Below are 18,392 nucleotides of genomic sequence, written 5' to 3' on the forward strand. Positions count from 1 at the left end.
GGAGAGGCGGAGATAGGTGGGAAATTAGTGTATCGTGAGAGAGGGAAGTCTCGGCGAAGACCATCGCGAGCGTTGGAATATTGGAACGGGCACGTCGCTGAGTGGGTGGTCTACAAGTCGGAGCGTCGCGAGGCTTCAGCGAGCGAGGCTAGGCCGGCGCTCATCTCTGTTGACGGCACTGAGCCAGCAGTGGAAATCGCACATTCCTCAAGAGAGTGAGGGCGCGGGGCAATGTCTCCACCGGACAACAGCTCTTGACTTCTGGCAAAGTGGAATTATTTTTGCCTGGCTCAGGAGGAATGCTGCGTTGTTGACCCTCGTCTGGTATTTGAGCTTCACGGCCTTCTGAATCCAAGGCAACCGCGTCGCAATTTCATCCACGTTACTTCGGACCAATCGGTACAATATCGCCATCGTTGTCAAGCGCGATTTTCACTTGTTTCCCAGGGGCCGGCCTATGGTCGCGCGGCTCCCCTCGTTTACTGCACGGCCTGAGGGCAACAACAATAAACCACGTGAGAGCACTCTCTCCAGACGAATGGGAAATTCAAGATGGATGGAAAAGAACGATGACATCTGGGCAAACAAAAGGTTGTGCTCCGCGTTGCGTTTTCGGGTCGTGCAGCGCGTTTGTTAGGCACGATGTCCGACGTTTTGCTCCATGCGCTTGCACGGAGCAAAACGACCTGGACAATCGGAGAGTTCTGTGCGACACGACTGTGAAAACCTGCGCAGATCTGTGATCCAAAAAGCCGCCGACAACAGAAACAAACCGCGTGAGATGAATTGCGGAAAGCATAACAATAGCATCACCGCTGAGATTGTGGATCGAATGCAAGGCTGCGAGTCTTTGCCACCACTCCCTCTTTTCCGGCCTCCCACAATACTCGGCGTCGTTTCTGTCCTGTCCCTCGGGAAACGGCGCTTCGCAGAATGTCTCTCGATCGGCTCGTCGTGCACGGCTGCCGACCGTCGCTTCTCCGTGATTGCTGCTACCATGTGGAACTCCATTCCCGCTTTAGATACATAGTCGTCTAATTAATTACTGACTACTTTCAAAAAGCGCACCTGTACAAGCTAGCTTTCAACCGATGCCGAGCTGGTATCGCCTCCGAGTCGTACTCGAACTCTGCCCTTCGTTCGAGAAATTTTGGGCGTTAAAAGTAATTATTATTCCACGCACCGCTCTGTGGCAGCAACTTCCTCAAGATTGTGACTTTTTTGTGATGTCATCTCGTTATGTAAAGGACGCCGGAATTCTGGTAAAGTTTTTGCTCATGAAGGAAGATATTGTGCACTTATCAATGCCACCCAGCTGGACATGCCTTTACACCAACAGTAAACGCATGTCTCTCTCTCTTGCAGTTAAATCGTTCGGCATGATAAATATGGAAGGATTAGCTTCAGAGCAAGACATGTTCTCCTCTTGCGGGGGCAAACAATAGAATGTGAGCAGCATTGCTCACACTCGGTGTGGAACTGGCGTGTAGCGAGCGGCGATGCATGTGTATGCGTGTTGAACTTTTGCACCTTGCGAAGTCAACCACGCTCATCGGAGGTGCGGGGGAAGGTCAACAAACTAAACACAGCAATGCTGCCGTTCACACGGACGGCTTCCGTCGCTCGGTGCTGTGCTGCGCCGGGTGCGGCCCACTCGCCTTGCCGTCGCCGCAGCGCGTGCCAGGCAGCACGAGGCCGGGGTCCGAAGCGGCGTCGTCTCCGTCGCTGGTGCCGGCCACCTTGCAGCGCACGGTCCCGAACGTGAGCGTGTACGTCACGCCCGTCACCGGGTGCTTGTTGCCCCCGACGCAGTGCGTCTGCCCGCAGAGCACGTCCCTGGCGGTCACACGGCAAGGTCAACACGCGGCGCCTTCGTCAAACGCGACGAGGCAAGGGTCTCGACGTCAAAGCGGTCGCCTCGCTCAGACGGGCGTGGGGGGTGGGGGCGGTGCTCGCTTTTCGTTGGCGGCACCGAGGCGGCGGTGAGAGTTCCGCGTTGTGAACCCTTTCCCGATCCGATGACGTACGTGTACTTCATTGGAACGGAATCGGAAGAAAAAAGAAACTAACTTTATCTTTACTGAGGCTTCCGCAAGGCCATGCGGGAGGACGTGTGACCACAGTTTGGCGCCAGCTATGGTAGAGATTGGTGGTCTCGCTACGGTTCTCCACGGTAAGTACAATGTCTTTAACAACAGCAGCGCTACTACGCCTCTCGAAATAAAATTAACGCTGAGCTGCTTGCAACTCGCAGGCGTCTCGTAACGGCAAAAGGTTCATGCGGGGCCAAGTCGCTCCAGAGGAGAAACTACTCATTGACTATCCTGCTGAGTGAATCTCAGTCAATCGATTCTGGAAGGACGATGGGCTACTTTGGGATTTGAACTCACGACCTTCCCATTGCCACCGTGCCCATCTGATTGAATGCATGCCAACATGCAAACATTCAGGCTTCTGAGCATTGTGGAAAAGCAAGGCAGCTGTGCATGCCAGCTCAGGAGTTTACAACCAAACTCTTTAAACTCGACAGTTTGCAATGACTCCTTAGGCAGGCTACGGTGGTCCACAGAACTTGGAAATATTCTGCATGATCTTGTTCTCGCACACAGATGTTGTGCTGGAAACCTCCTGTACTCTTGTGAATAATGGCACAAGGTCTTTGTTTTCTGCTTTACAGCAGACAGCACAAACGAGCTTGGTACTTAAATCAAAGCTATAAGCTAAACTGCTTGATCCTTGGTTATAATTCGAGTTTCAGGTGCCCATGATGAAACCCATGTCCCCTAGTGTACGGAGTGATGGTCTTGGCTTGATCACCAATTACGTCATAATAAAACCATAGCATTCCATTGGATGTGTTATTTAATTTGTCTAATTCAACTCCAAAAGACAGCTGTGACATCACCTTTTGGGACCAATCGCCGACACGATAAGTACACCGCTCACAGTCAATGCTCCGGATACAATTTCTTTCGTCCCGTGACACGATGCCAATAGCACACTTGTAATGATAACTGAAAATGTCTAAAGTATTCACCCCAATAGCAAAGCCGGCACACGATCGCAACATTACTGGGCCCAGCCATGCGACCGTTGACTGTGCATTGGCAAAGTGGCTCCGGTGGTGAGCGTGCCGTGGACGGGCCGCCGCCACGCCGCCTACACGAGCTGTCACCCGGAGGGGCCTCGGATTATCAAGGAGAGTGAAGGACCTCACCCTGGGTCGCAGGTCACAAAGCCGTGCTCTGTGCGCCCACAGTTCCCGAACTTGTCCTGCCGCTGGTTTCCCAGGAAGTAGCAGACGTCGGGCGCCCGCGAGGCTCCTGCTTGGCCGCATCACAAGGCAACAAAGACAAAGATCCCCCGTGTAGCCTCAACGGAGCGTTGGGGCAAGTGCTGTTAGCGAGCACCCGGCCGCCTTTGTTTCTCCAGTGCTGAAGTTTACACATCGCACCAGGTATTAATTTCAGGCTGAGTCTACCTAGGGGAGGTCGAGGATCCACTGGGATATTTGTCACCGATATTAGCTGCGAGTGAGAGTCGAATTCGGGTCCCCAGATTCAAAGTGCAGCGCGCTAAGCACTACACTCCCACTCTCCACACCGATACATACACAAGCAAAATATGACGCACTGCAGATTCTAGGTGGCTGGGAAACCGGATTATCAGAGACCACCAGTCGCCCTCGCGCCGCTATGAATATTGCTACAATGACCACGCAGAGATTTTAGAGTAACGGAAAATTCCGTTCTCCTCCATGTATCTTTTTTCCATCACGGTGCCTGAGTGCAGGCCCAAAGAGCCAAAGCATCAAACGACCAGCAACAAACAGCGCTGTTAAAGTCGTAATAGATAAGAGCGAATACACTTCTTGAAGTGAGCAAGGTTATAAGAACCTGGGAAAAGAGACGATGAGAGGGAACTCCAAAGTTGAGCAGTGTGAGAAAAGAGTCCAACATAAATTCGTGTTTTGACCTCTGGTGGTTGAACAGGATGTGAATAAGAGGAAACTTTGAGTCTGATCGACCGAGTCCTCAACACGAGTGAAGATCACGACTACAGTTGCCATGGTACCAGCGATAGAACAACAATATGAGACTCAGAATTATTTACTCATACTGTAGGAATCCGATGAGCTGTAAAGCTCTTTGTCCACCGATGTCCAGTAGGGGCACGGGGTCAGAACGTTACAACAACGATAAAGAGGTGACTGACCGCCCGGATAGCGAGTGACTAGAGTGACCATCAAGCAACACGCTCACGTGTGTGCGTGCGCACGTGCATGCGCGCGTGTGTGCGTGCGCACGTGCGTGCGCGCGTGTGTGCGCGCACGTGAATGCGCGCGTGTGTGCGCGCACGTGTGTGCGTGCGTGTGTGGGCGCACGCAAGCACCTTTGCCCCACAGGCTGGCGCACTGCGCATCCAGGGTGGGGCACAGGCCGCCGTAGCAGTAGGCGGCCCCGCCACGGCACGGGTGCCCGTCCAGCAGGTAGAGGTTGTCGGGGCAGCGGGCAGAGCGGCCGTCGCACAGCTCGGGCAGGTCGCACTCGTGCATACGCTCGCGGCACCGCACGCCCGCGGCCGCTATCTGCGCAACGCACCGCGGCACACGCTCAGAGACGCGGCCGGCCCACGCAGTGCGCGCGCACCCTGGGGGCGCGGTGCGCGAGCCGGCGTGGACCCCACGAAGGGGGTAGGTGGCGTGGCCAGAACTAGCGCGGACATTTACGCGTGCAAACCAGGTACTCGTTTGAGGCTGAGTTGACCTAAGGGATGCCCAGGACCGGGTCAGATGCCACTTGACGCTGAACCCAAGCACACATGCGCACAAGAACATGATGCTGATGTATTCACATACTCGCACACTTGGATGGACATAGTTTTTACTTTGTGTTAATTTTCTTTATCAGGTCACTGTGACGGGTGGGAACGCACGCCCACGACACGCTGCAAAAAAAATCATAGTAGCAGTATTGTTATGAGACCACTACTTTGGTGGGAAGTAACACATGATCATCCTGGAGAGACTGACCTCTGCCATAGGAATATGGAATTTCGAGCATTGACTCAGGGCTGGAAATGGGTGAGCACCGACCCACACTTGCGTGGGCAGAAATACAAAGGCGGCCAGGCGTGGTGCTGGCCACCCACCCCCTCGTGTGCCGTGCCGGCCTTCATAGGCGCTCACTAACAGCACTTGCCCCAACAGTCTGTTACAGGCTACACGGGGGATTTTTGTTTTTGTGTCGACGTGTGTGTCCACGTGTGTGTGTCCACGTGTAACCATAACTATGAGCATGTGTGTTTTTGTACAGTCGAGTCCTCTTGTGACTAAATCTGTGATGGTTTAAACATCGCACGTAAGGCGATGTTTAAACCACGTGCACCTGCATAATAATATAATACGCAGAGCATCCTGATATTCCAATTTCTTTGCATATACTGATGTGGCACAGGAATCCCCTTAGTAAGATCGAGGTTTGCTTTGAGGGCTGGTTTTCCAGCATTTTAATAAACGACATTGTGGGCTATTACCACTACAAAGGTGTCATCGCTAAAAATACACGTACTCTCCCCTGTAAGCCCTCTTCATGTCTAGAAGACCTTGACGTGCAGCTCTTGTTGCCACCACACGACAGCGTGGAACCACGACAACCCAGGCAGGCTCTGCGCCTCTCGCGAGGGTGGCCCAGCCCTGCACATTCTGTTCCTTGAAGAGCCGAGGGGCTTTGTCTGCGCCAGGCCAAGTCAGCACATGGGAAGGAACGGCGGATGGGACGCTGCCACGAAGATGATTCCCTCGAGGGCTGAGCGCAGCAATCGGGAAGCAGCCCCCAAGCCCCCCTGCCCCTCACCACCACCGCCGAAAGGGGACGGCCGCTTCCCCTGCCGCCTTGCCGTTCCGCGACTTGGCAGCGCCACACTGGACTCTGTGTTAATTTAAATTCAATAATGATGGAATCCTGCAGACATTTCTGGGGAGTCGTTGTTAACGTTTTTTTCTTTTGCCCGCTAGCAGCAACAAAAACGGGCATTCTGCTCGCGGCTTTGCTAAATATTTGCACACATGCCACGTGCGCGGAACGGCCGCGTGGGGAAGCGGCCGCAGCATTTGTGGGCACCCCCTTGATGTGCGGGGAAAGGGGGGGGGTGGTCGTCACAACTGGGGGGCGACCCCCCCCCCAGGGGAGCCGGACAAATTGTGCCCCCGACCGAGGTCCCATCACGCGCACGCAGCAAGGCACACGCGTGTGTGCACACACGCCGTGCATATACAGCATTCGTGCATGCAGCATAACACAAGGGGGTGCACAGCTGTGCATGCATGCAGGCCATTTCTTTCAGGCTTTTAACGCCGTGTCGTGCGGACGTATGGGAAAGTCTCGGTAACAGCGGCTCACCGAAGAAAGCCAGGTGACATTCGACTGCATGGCGTGTATGAGTGTTGGTGCGTGTCACTGTGAGCTCGTGTGTGTGTTGGCCGCATGGTGTGTTACTGTGTGTGTGTTGGTCGACTCAAACGAGTACCTGGTGCGTTGTGTACCTGGTGCGTTGTGTACCTGGTGCGTTGTGTAAACATCGCCACTGGGGACACAAAGGTTGCCGGGCGTGGTGCTGGCCACCCACCCCATCGTGTGCTGTGTAGGTCTTCAGACGTGCTGCTCGCTAACCGCACTTGCCCCAAAAGTCTGTTAAGGCTATACAGGGGATCTTTGTCTTTGCTGACTGCATGGTGTGCATGAGTGGTGACGCGCATGGTCACAGGCAAGGATCGCTGACATCGATGAGAGGAGTAAAGCGGCAGACGTAAAGATTGATGAGAGTTCACCCGTCGATAGACAATCACATGCAGTGTGCATAACATTAGCATAACTATGGGAAACACTTGTAAAATATGTACACCGTTGGAGCAAGGGCTGTTCGTGAACCACATGAAGGGATAGCTGGACCGCTCGCCGTGTGTAATTTATTGTCTTTCCCCCGCACATCCGATTAGCACGGTTGGCTACGTACGGTGCAAACAAAGTTCAACATACACACAATGCTGGGTCAGAAGAAGCACACACAGCCACCTTTGCTGAGGTTCAAACACCAACCCAGGTACTGGTATAGTGATTATAGACTGGCTCGACACATGCATGGTCCAGGCTAAGTTTGGATAACGATTGCTCCTTGCGTTGTGCGGGATTTGGAATGAAACTTAGGTTACCGGTTTCAGTGCATAATGCTCGCAGCCTCTGTGCCATCACTCTAAAAAAACACCAACAACAAGACAAATATTGACTGTTTGGCCTCACAGCTGTGAAGAGGTAAAAGTATTGTTAGCGAGCGCCTTCCAGCAGGAGCGGAGCCAGGATTTTCAGCCCGGGGTGACACTCAACAAATTTTAATTTCAAGAATGATCGAATGAGAAATCGGCTATACCCCACGCCATCGGCTGGCGACACACTCTGACAATGCAGTTGCACGGAGTCCGCCAGACCACTTACACGCAGAATGTTTCAGATTTTCGATTTTTTTCTGGGGTGACAATTGTCCACCCTGTCACCCCCCTGGCTCCGCCCCGGCCTTCCAGCATAACGGGGCAAATGACGCACAAAGAGGCAGTGCGAGGCAGCAGCAGCAGAGCGCGACGGAGAGTCAATGGGCAGTAAGCGACAACGACTGCAGCATGGAGGGCACAAACCAGGGACGCAAAACGAGGCAAGTGGCACAGGCCGTGACACTAAGACGGGGATGGTGCGAATGAGCCAGGAACCGAAGCGTTCATTAAAGAGACCACGCAAAAGGAGACACTGCTGGACAGGTAACACGCACAAAAAACATTCTCATGATGTCACGAATCGTGAATCCAAACCGTGACGATTCGTGGGTGAGGGTCAGAGAAGAAACATCGTTGAAAGCTTACCGGGGTACTCATTTAAGGCCGAGATGACTTAGGGGCAGTTTAGGAAACGTTTTTATATCACTTGCTGCCGAGGTCATAACGTGGTTGGGAATCAAAACGAGGTTATGCGGATCGGAGGGCAGCTCGTGACTACACCACAGCACCTACATCACCTCCGCACGCACACATACACACATTCACACACACGCACATTCACACACACACACATTCACACACGCGCACATTCGCACACACACGCACATTCACACACACGCACATTCACACACACATGCACATTCACACACACGCACATTCACACACACACGCACATTCACACACACACGCACATTCACACACACACGCACATTCACACATACACACGCACTCACACACACACGCACATGCACACACATACGCACATACGCACATTCACACACACATTTACATTCACACACACACGCACATTCACGCACACATGCACATTCACACACACATTCACACACACACACAACAACAACAACAACAACCGCCATTCGCCACTAAGTGGCGGTGACGTCACCACGACGCTTGTGCCAGGCTATGTGCACCCTGAGGCCACGTGAAGTGTCGAACGCCCGCTGGCAGGTCACGGGGCAGACCCAGGTGCCACGGGTCGACTGACTGAGATGACTGGCTGATGCACCACCTGTGCCCCCTACTGTGCCAACCTGCTGTGCTTTAGCCACCCGGCGCTCCGCTCGCTGTTGTGAGCGTCGCTCCTCCGCCCTCCGTTGTTGTTGGAGGGCGACTGCCTCCAACTGCCCAGTAGCATCCTTCACGAGCCTCCTCCACAGAGGCCGATCTTGACACCGCTGGTACCAGTCATCGGCAAGTCCACTCAGCTCCACGTCCTCCTGTACCACATCACTCCATCTCTTCTCTAGCCCGTGCCGCGCCCGCTTAGCCCTCTCAATCCGGCCAAACAAAAGCTGTTTCGGCATGCGGTGGCTGGGCATGCGGGCTACATGACCCAGCCATCGCAGCCTTGCCTGCCGGAGGAGCTCACCGATGGGACCCTGCCCAGATCTTTCAAGGATTTGTGAGCTCCTCACACAATCCAGTCTGGTTAAACCCAGGATGGATCGTAGGCAGGCCAGCCTAAATGTTTCCAACCGGCGAAGATGTTCCATTAGGGGGGTCCACGTTTCGCAAGCGTAGAGAAGGGAGGGAATGACCGTGGCCGAGAAGACCTGAAGCTTAGTGCGGAGCGACAGACCAGGTAGCTTCCACACAGCGTTACGCAACCGATGAAAAGATATTGCCGCTCGACTGATTCGGAGTGAGACCTCTGCTGTTAAACTGGAGCCAGTCATAAGCACACTGCCCAGGTATGGGAAACTCTCCACTCTCTCCACAACTGCCCCATCACCGATTGGGAGTTGTGGGGGTGGAGTGTCCGATGGTACAAAATACCCAGGCAGGTGCTTAGTTTTGGTGGGGCTGATGGTAAGGCCCCACCTCTTAGTGGCACGCTCCAGTCTCAGCAGCAGCGTCTCCAACTCCTCCTCTGACTGAGCAGCTATTACCAAGTCATCAGCATACATAACGTGGTTGAGCAATAGGGAGCCATCCCTTGACCGCACCCGGGCATTGATTAGCCTCCCATTATATCTGTACCATATGGAGATTCCCCCGGTACAGCTATTGAAGGCTTCACGAACCACGTGGTCAAAATAGATGTTAAATAATGTGGGAGCCAGAGGACATCCCTGTCGCACCCCAAGGTGTACAGGGAATGGCTCTGACTCCCGGCCACGTAGTTTTACCCGGGCCCGCTCACCATCATGAAGGTCCTTAATGATCGTGAGCAGAGGGTCAGGTACTCCAAAAGCACGAAGAACGACCCAGAGCCCAGGCCTACTGATGGTATCATAGGCCTTGACCAGGTCAATAAAGCAGAGATGTAGGTCTTGTTGGAATTCCCTACACCTCTGCTGTAGCAGATGGACAGAAAATATGGCATCTGTGCAGGACCGCCCTTTCCTGAAACCGCATTGGGGCTCCGCAAGCCTCTCCTCAGCGTGCCTGGCAAGGCGATGCTGAATAATCCTTGCCAGGACCTTTCCCGGCACACTGAGGAGTGAGATGCCCCTGTAGTTGTTACAGTCTGTGCGGTCCCCCTTCTTAAAAAGGGGGACCACCAGGGCATCCTTCCAATCCTGCGGAACCCGTCCAGTGGTCCAGACTGTTGTTATGATGTCATATAGGGCAGTCTGTGCACAAACGCCACCCTCCCTCAGCATTTCGCTTGGGAGATCATCTCTGCCCGCTGCCTTTCCTGGTCTCAGACTCCGGATCGCCTTCAATACTTCCTCAGCAGATGGCACCTCAGCCAGCCACTCACAGGGGGTGACTTCATCCAATATTTGAGGCACCGCAGCCTCAGCAGGGTCATCCTCACTTTGTGCCACGATGTTTTCCTGGCTGAGGGATTTTCCCTCCCCCAGGACCTCACAGAAATGCTCAGCAAATCTGCGAACCTGTTCCTGGGGGTTGGAAATTGGATCACCGTTTTTTCCCCTAATGATGGTAATAGGTGTGGCGCTGCAGGTTACTTTTTTGATGGAGTTAAATAGCGATTTGTGATCACGGGCCACTGAGGCAGACTCCATCTCCTCAGCAACCCACGACCACCACCCATCCTTGCAGCGCCTCACAGCTCTCCGAACCTCCGAGCGAAGGCTGCGGTAAGCCTCCTCATTCTCTGACGTGGGATTCTGTAGCCGATGACAGTGAGCCTGTCGCTTTTTCTCAACCATCCTGAACAACTCCTCTGTCATCCAGGGTGTCTGGGGAGGTCTGGACCGCGTACCCAAAGCAGCCATTGCAGCTGCATGAGTCACAGTCCTAAACCTCGCCCATTTACCCTCGACATCAGGAGGAGTCGGGGACGATGCCAATCCCAGCCGCAAGCGATGATGAAATTCTCGCTTGCAACTTTCATCAGATAACTGAGACCAGGCCACTTTAGGTTGGAATGGGGTCCTGGGTGTACACCCACCACCGGAGTGGAAGAATGGCAGGCGCATCTTACAGATGACTAGTCGATGGTCAGAGGGCAGATCAGCTCCACGGTAGGTCCTGGTGTCAAGGACATGAGCTCGCATTCGCTGGTCCGTCACTATGTAGTCCAGCAGATGTTCTTGCTTGGACCCGGCATGCATCCATGATGTTGTGTGGATGCGCCGATGCCGGAACAGCGTGTTGGTAATTACAAGCCCATGGGTTGCACAAAAATCTAGCAGCCTCCTACCGTTGTTATTGAGCTGATCTGGCCCATGCCCTCCAATCACTGCAGACCAGGTGCCAGTATCATGACCAACTCGGGCATTGAAGTCACCCAACATGATGACTCTATCCCGAGGGGCCACTTTAGCCAGCACCTGTGACAGGAGGTCATAGAAGGCATCTGACTCATCGGCTTTGCCTGCATCCCTCCACGGATGTTCATCTTCGGTGGGGGCATAAGTAACCACGACCACCATTCCTCGCCTCCGGTTGATGGGAAGGCGAGCCCAAAGTAGCCTGGGGCTTACAGCTTCCCACACCTCACCGCCACGCTCCCACGCCCCCTTCATTCTTTTGTTCAAAAGAAGACCCACACCCTGTTGTTTGGCAGTCTGCTGCCCCGAGTAGAGGACTGTCCACCCCTCATGGTGGCAGGAGCCAGAGCCGGTCCACCGGACCTCCTGAATGCCGCATAGATCCAGGCGGTACCGGTCCAGCTCCCGACAGAGGAGTGGCAGCCTCTCCTCTGCAGTGAGCGTTCGAACATTCCACGTGGCCACCCGTAGTGGCTTTTCGTTGTTTCTGGAGTAGCCCCGAGGGTAGGTATTCAATCTCCTGGCTCCGCCAATTGGGGTTTGGCCAGGAGACGTCATAGACGCCTGGCCCCCCGGGGCCTCCGGCACAAGCTTAGTTGTTACATATTTCAGTTTAATTCGTGGTTTTGTGGTAATTAATTGAAGGTGGAGGGGTTACCAGCCCCTCGCACCCGTCCAGAGCCCCCGTTTAGCCCCTGTGGTGGACACATATGCCATGAGGGGAGGAGCCAATCAAAATTGGAACTCCCCCCACAGCGCTGTCCACGACAGAGTTGCCCGTCCGGCACCGCGAGGAGGTAGGGGGTTGTTTTGCCGCACATTCATACACACGCACATTCACACACACGCACATTCACACACACATTTACATTCACACACACATTCACACACACACACGCACAACGGCTTCGCACAGTCTCTCTCACACGCAGCAGGCTCCCGCTGCGGGTAGTGGGAAGGTTACTGCACGCTCCCCGGGGTCACACCATCTGCTAAACTAATTGCAATAAGTGGCGTATCCTTCACTAACATCAGACTCGCGCTTTTCAATCAATGCCACAAAGCCCGGCAAGCACCACGTGACTCAATGGGCCGCGTTCATTGTGGTGTGCATTCACCAAAGCACGACAAAACAAAGTGCCCGGGATTCCGCAGACCGCAATGCACAAAAGTGAACCGCGTAGCTGTGTGTGTGTGTGCCTCCTGTTTCTGACGTTCCGCTGGTAGGAATCTGCGAATATGAGGGGGGGGGGGAGGTCTGAGGGAGCCTTCCGATAGACGGAACGTATTGAATGTACGTAGAGCATTTGGTCGCTGCAGACCTCTACCAGATGCCCGTTGATGCCATCGGAGCGGTTTCTGCTGCAAACCCGCGACCCAACACGCGAGCTCAGAACGCGCCCGCCCACTTGACATGAACGCGTGAAGCTACAGCCGCGTTCATAATGTTTGATTTTTGTTTTATATACACACACACGTGTGTTCGTTTGTCGGCAATATATTAAAGGAACGTATTTCGTATATATCTTAAATCATGGGCAATATATGAAAGAACATATTTAGCATGCTGTCCACAATTGTCCGCAATCAAATGAATCTTACATTTACACCGATGGCACAATTTGATTGAATGGATGGGGGTTTTCTTTTCGCGTGTCGGCTCTTTCCACTGGTTGTGCCCTTGGACTTTCGTGTGCTTTTGTTTATTTTCGTAAAACCCAAAAATATTCCTTTGGGAAAGAAAAGATGTGCGAGTTGCCCCTGTAAGTCTTCCCATCGCCAGCACCTGACCAGAAGGGCATTTGTAGGGTTCCGCTGATGCTGCGGGCAGGAGCGCGCGGTGGCGTGCGTGCGTGCGACTGAGCGAGCGAGCGAGCGAGAGATGGAGCGAACATGCGAGGGGGGGGGCAGCTCACCTGGCAGTGCGAGCAGCACGATCCGTGAGCACACCGCGCCCCGCTCACCAGCTGACACGTCGTGGCGTTACAGCACGGGTTGTCGCACTCCTGCACGCACGCGCGCACACACGCACGGACATACGCATCCACATACACACACGCACACACAAAGACGGCAAAACGCTCAATAAAACATGAGCACACGCCCATGCGCCACTGCTCGTATGCAATGTGCATCTGTGGCCATAAGTACAATGCAGCCGTGGGGAGTGGAAATGCAGCAGTTAGCGCGCTGCGCTACGAACCCGGCGACCCCGATTCGATTCCTGCTCGCGACCAATAGCTGGTCCTTGACATTGTGTGATGCGTAAACATCACCACTGGGGAAATGACGGCAACAGGGCGTGGTGGTGGCCACCCACCCCTTCCGAGTGCCATGCCGGCTTTCATCGGTGCTACTCACTAAACGCACTTGCCCCAAGTCTGCTTGAGGCTACTCGGGGATCTTTGTCTTTTTTGTATGCATGTGTGGGAGCGGGTTTGCAGTGGTGAACACCGAAACGTTTTGGCGTCATTGTGCAACGCAAGTCTGGTGTCTGGACTTGGTTCTTGCTTCCTATAGCTTCACTCAGCCTAAAATAATGACCTGGCGTGATATAGTGCGATCAACATCGGTGCTGGTGAGACAAAGGAGGCCAAGCATCGTACCAGCCCACACCACCTCCTTGGGGTACCGTGCAGGCATTAAGAGTGTCGCTTGTTTCTGCTCGTGGTGGAAGATCGTTTTTGGTGAGGGCATGTTACTTTCGCTTTCAAAATACACACTGCAATCTAAACGTAATCGCATTTTAATTTCACAAACCATTTAATCACATTCGCATTCCACCCTTTGCAACTTAAGCCCATTCGAAGGAATTTCTCCAATGGAGCTGCAAAAGCCAACACCGCTGGCGATTGGAGGATCGTAACGTAATGTTGGCTGGCAGCGCTCCCTCGTTACGAGGCGCTCGCGAAGAGCAGGCGCTTCCAGAAGTCTACGTGGGTAAACGGGGGGTGGTGAAGGGGGGGGGGGTCTATGTCCTTCTTTTGTTTGTGTGAGAATAGAGAATGCGTTCGCTGAGGCCTGAGCGCACAGTGAACTCTACCGTTGCAGGCGTAGCGCCAAGGCGGGCACGTCCTGCCTCTGCAGACGCATCGATCTCGCCCACTTTGTCACTCGGCCCAACGTTCCACAAAGCAGCACAACTTTCTTACATCCTTTATTTCTCAAGCTCCTCCGACCGCTCATTTGTCACGAAGCCCTCTCGCCCGTAACTTCATTAACTCCAAATGGGTGGAAAAAAATAATCAAATAATGAAACGGGAAGAAAAAAAACCACGCAATCTAAAATAACCAGACAGTGCGATCCATAGCGTCTGACAGCGGCTTTTAGCGGAATGAGATTTCAGGCGCTGCTGCCGCTCGTGGTCGTGACGGATTGGGCGCCCGCCCCTAGCAGGAGGTGGCGGCGGGGTTGGCATCGTGAGCTCATGTCTCGATCGCTCTCGCGCACCACGGACGCCGCACTGCCACACGGAGGGCACCGTGAACTCGGCCGCTGCCGGGTGAGAGTGGGCAGCCGATGAAGGCTCAGCGTGTTGACGACTGACGATGATGAACGGCGTCCACGGGTTACAGCCGCGCATATGGAAGCGTATACACGTATGCATGCTTGTGTAATATTGGTGCAAGTTAGCAAGCACATATTAAGACGAGTGAACAGATAGGACGGTTGGCTACGTACGGTGCGAAAGAAGTTCAACATACGTAGATACAAAGGTGTTGTCAACATCATGCCCCGCCGACCCAATTTCCTTAACGCTAATGCTGTCCACCCTGCACCAAATACTTATTTTAGAGTTAAACTAGGGGAGGTCCAGGCCAAGTTTAGATTCTCATCATCATGGCAAAAAATGTAACTGTGATGGGCAGACCACTCCAAAGATCCCCCTTGCAGCCTACACAGGCTGTTGGAGCAAGTGCTGTTAGCGAGCACCTATGAAGGTGAGCACGGCGCACGAGAGGGTGTTGTGGCCAGCACCACGCCCGGCCACCCTCGTCTCCGCAGTGCTGACCAGGGAGATCGAACCGTGGACCTGCCGATTGCAAGTCGTTTGCATCCCCCAACACACAGATTAACGGGGGCGTAACACTTTTAGTGAGTTTCCATAAATACATTGAAAAAAAAAATCCATTACCAAGATTAATACTGACAAGAAACAAACGTACTGGAGGGCAGTGGGTGGTGGCGGTCCCAGCAACGGCTGTAACTCAGGTGGCCTCACCTTGCACAGCGAGACACCCTTCAACGTGCAGAGTGAACAGCGCGGCACTCCCATTAACAAAGTTGTCTGGCGCCGGCGATGAACTGCATTGGTTGTGCCCGCAGGGAGGTCGTGCACGCGGTGCCACGGCGCGATATACGGCCCGTGGCAAGCGGAGAGCGGCGCGGATGAAATATCGAAGGTCGTTCATCACGGTATCGGCTTTCAGCACGCCACCGATGATTAAGGGCAAGAGAACGGCCGCGATTTCGAAGATGACGGTACGTTGGGGATTGACACTGACGGCGATCGTGGTTATGGCGACGGTAATGGTGGCCGAGGAGATGGACAGAGGCGTTTGATTTAAACTGGGAGAGCCCGGTGAGCTCTGAAGCAGCTCGGTGTTGTAGGTGTCAAGCCCAAGCTGGGGTCGGCAATGTAGATAAGTTACAGAGGCAGTGACGTGGCTAGATACATCAGACAATCACACGCAAACGCGAAAAAACAGAGTATAGAAAAACAAGTAACCGCAATAGTAACAAAAATTATACGAAGGATAGATTGCATTTGCAAATTCCCAGCTGTCAAATCGTAGTTACATAAAATTGTTACATATCACAGTTGCAGGTCACAGTTGCAAATGTGGCTATAGTTGAGTTTAAGACCTTTTCTTGATGAGACAATGAAGACTGGCGATGATGATGATGATGATGATTTTATAGATGATAATGATAGCTGTAGACACGATGGTGATTACAATGATGATTGCTATGCCTGTGCCTTTGAAGATAAATTATGATGGGGGAAATGGTACTGAATATGGATATTGTTGTTGTTACAATAATCAAAGTGACCAATATCACTCCCAATTGTGGTTTTGTAGCCTAACCAAGGGAAAACCCCAACGGCCAGATGATGGGACATCGTGAGAGCAAGCCTCGGAGATCACGAGTTGTGTCCCGAATGCAATTGGGCGTGATGACCTCTTGACCTTGTTTGTATGTTGAATTGGCGTGGATCATCTGAAAGTCTGAAATAACGGTGCCGATGCCGCCACCGTTTTAACGATGAAAGCTTCACTGCGAGATTGAAGAATTAAATTTTTGGAAACTGCGTTTTGTGTGTTAGTTTGTTGTCCTTCCCCCGCACCTCTGATGACCATGATTGGCTACGTACGGTGCGAGAGAAGTTCAAAACACGCACGTACACACATAAGGACATACCTCGACCGTGCCGCAGTCGCAGGTCTCCCCGGGCTCCAGGAAGAGGTTTCCGCACACGGGCCCCCCATAGAGCGCGTCCGGGAGGGGCTCGTTGTAGAGACAGGGCCCCCCACCGGCCTGCAGGAAGCCATGCAGGTCCTGCACACTGCAGCTGCTGAAACCCACGGGGAAGCCGTGCCTGCACACACACACACACACGCACGTGGATTCTTGATGAAAACATCACTCGCGTGACGTGTGGCGCGGGTGACGTGTGCACACGTGATGTGTGCGCGTGTGTGCTAGTGATGTGTGCGTGAAGCGTACACTCATTATGTCAGCGTGTGCTCGTGACGTGTGTGTGCTGTGTACACTCGTGCTGCGAGCGAGCGCTTGCGCCGCGCGTAAACTGACTTGAGCCGCGGCGCGAGCACGCAGCCTCCCTGCTCCTCCGTGGCCTCGCAGTGACAGCGGCGCTCCGTAGAATCGTGGCTCATGCCGAGGTTATGGCCCATCTCGTGGGCCATGGTGGACGCCAGGCCCAGCACGTTGTAGCTGTGATCCTGCTCGCACGCGACGCAGCACGGACATTGTGCCTTCTGTAGCCACGGAGACGCTGGGGCGCTCTTCACTGCAGCGTGAGGCTCAGCTCAAGGAGACAACGGTAGACCTGAGGCTATTGCGCGGGCACAAAAGGGAAGTCTCGTGGCTTTGTAATGGGAAATAAAAACGATGCACCCGTAAAATCCCAAGCAAACATCTGCAACATCGATGCCTTTATTCGGTGCCCTTCTATTTAAGGTAGGCCCGAGTGAAACGTCAAGTCACATTGTCTCCATACCCAAATGAGCGTTACGTGTTGCTCATCTCCGTTGGAGGCCCTCGGTCAGAGGTGTAAATTCCACATTCCCATTGCAGTGGCGATTTTATCCACGGGACAACTATTACTGACATCTCACAAAATTAACACGTAAGTTTTTGAAGCCAATATGATTTATAATTGATCTTGTGTGTCAGACCACGTAATTTGGTTGGGGAAAATTACAGTAGCAAGCAATAACACTGGCGTGATAAAGCACACGTGACACTTTCATTTGATTGATGCCTGAAGAGGCTAGGCGTTACGAGATGGACGGTTTTGACCTGCTGTGTCACACGTGGTTTGTGGCACGTCCCACATTGCACGTTGCACTCGTCGATGTGATCAAGGTGCCACATTGGCACTCGTCGATGTGATCAAGGTGCTACATTGGCACTCATCGATGTGATCAAGGTGCCACTTTGGCACTCTTTGATGTGATCAAGGTGCTACAATGATTTATGTTTCAGTCTTTAATACAGTGAGGGAAAAAAATATTTGATCCCCTGCTGATTTTGTACGTTTGCCCACTGACAAAGAAATGATCAGTCTATAATTTTAATGGTAGGTTCATTTGAACAGTGAGAGACAGAATAACACCAAAAAAATCCAGAAAAACACATGTCAAAAATGTTATAAATTGATTTGCATTTTAATGAGGGAAATAAGTATTTGACCCCTTCTCAATCAGAAACATTTCTGGCTCCCAGGTGTCTTTTATAAGGTAACGAGCTGAGATTAGGAGCACACTCTTAAAGGGAGTGCTCCTAATCTCAGCTTGTTACCTGTATAAAAGGCACCTGTCCACAGAAGCAATCAATCAATCAGATTCCAAACTCTCCACCATTGCCAAGACCAAAGAGCTCTCAAAGGATGTCA

General features: G+C 53.1%; 1 protein-coding gene across 1 annotated transcript in view; it reads right to left on the reverse strand.

Annotated features, from left to right (window-relative positions):
- Positions 1-18,392, reverse strand: part of LOC116940443 (disintegrin and metalloproteinase domain-containing protein 8-like) — an 84,774-nt gene that overhangs the window by 14,550 nt on the left and 51,832 nt on the right. The window contains exons 11-16 of the mRNA XM_032950277.2: positions 17,069-17,217; positions 16,676-16,853; positions 13,167-13,256; positions 4,393-4,588; positions 3,218-3,323; positions 1,659-1,836 (exon numbers count right to left, since the gene is read on the reverse strand). Of these exons, the coding sequence (XP_032806168.2) occupies positions 1,659-1,836; positions 3,218-3,323; positions 4,393-4,588; positions 13,167-13,256; positions 16,676-16,853; positions 17,069-17,217 (897 nt within the window). The remainder of the gene's footprint in view (positions 1-1,658; positions 1,837-3,217; positions 3,324-4,392; positions 4,589-13,166; positions 13,257-16,675; positions 16,854-17,068; positions 17,218-18,392) is intronic.

This window comes from Petromyzon marinus, chromosome 9 (genome assembly GCF_048934315.1).
Source record: "Petromyzon marinus isolate PM22_M1 ecotype Great Lakes invasive population chromosome 9, UKy_Petmar_22M1.pri1.0, whole genome shotgun sequence".
Lineage (NCBI taxonomy): Eukaryota > Metazoa > Chordata > Hyperoartia > Petromyzontiformes > Petromyzontidae > Petromyzon > Petromyzon marinus.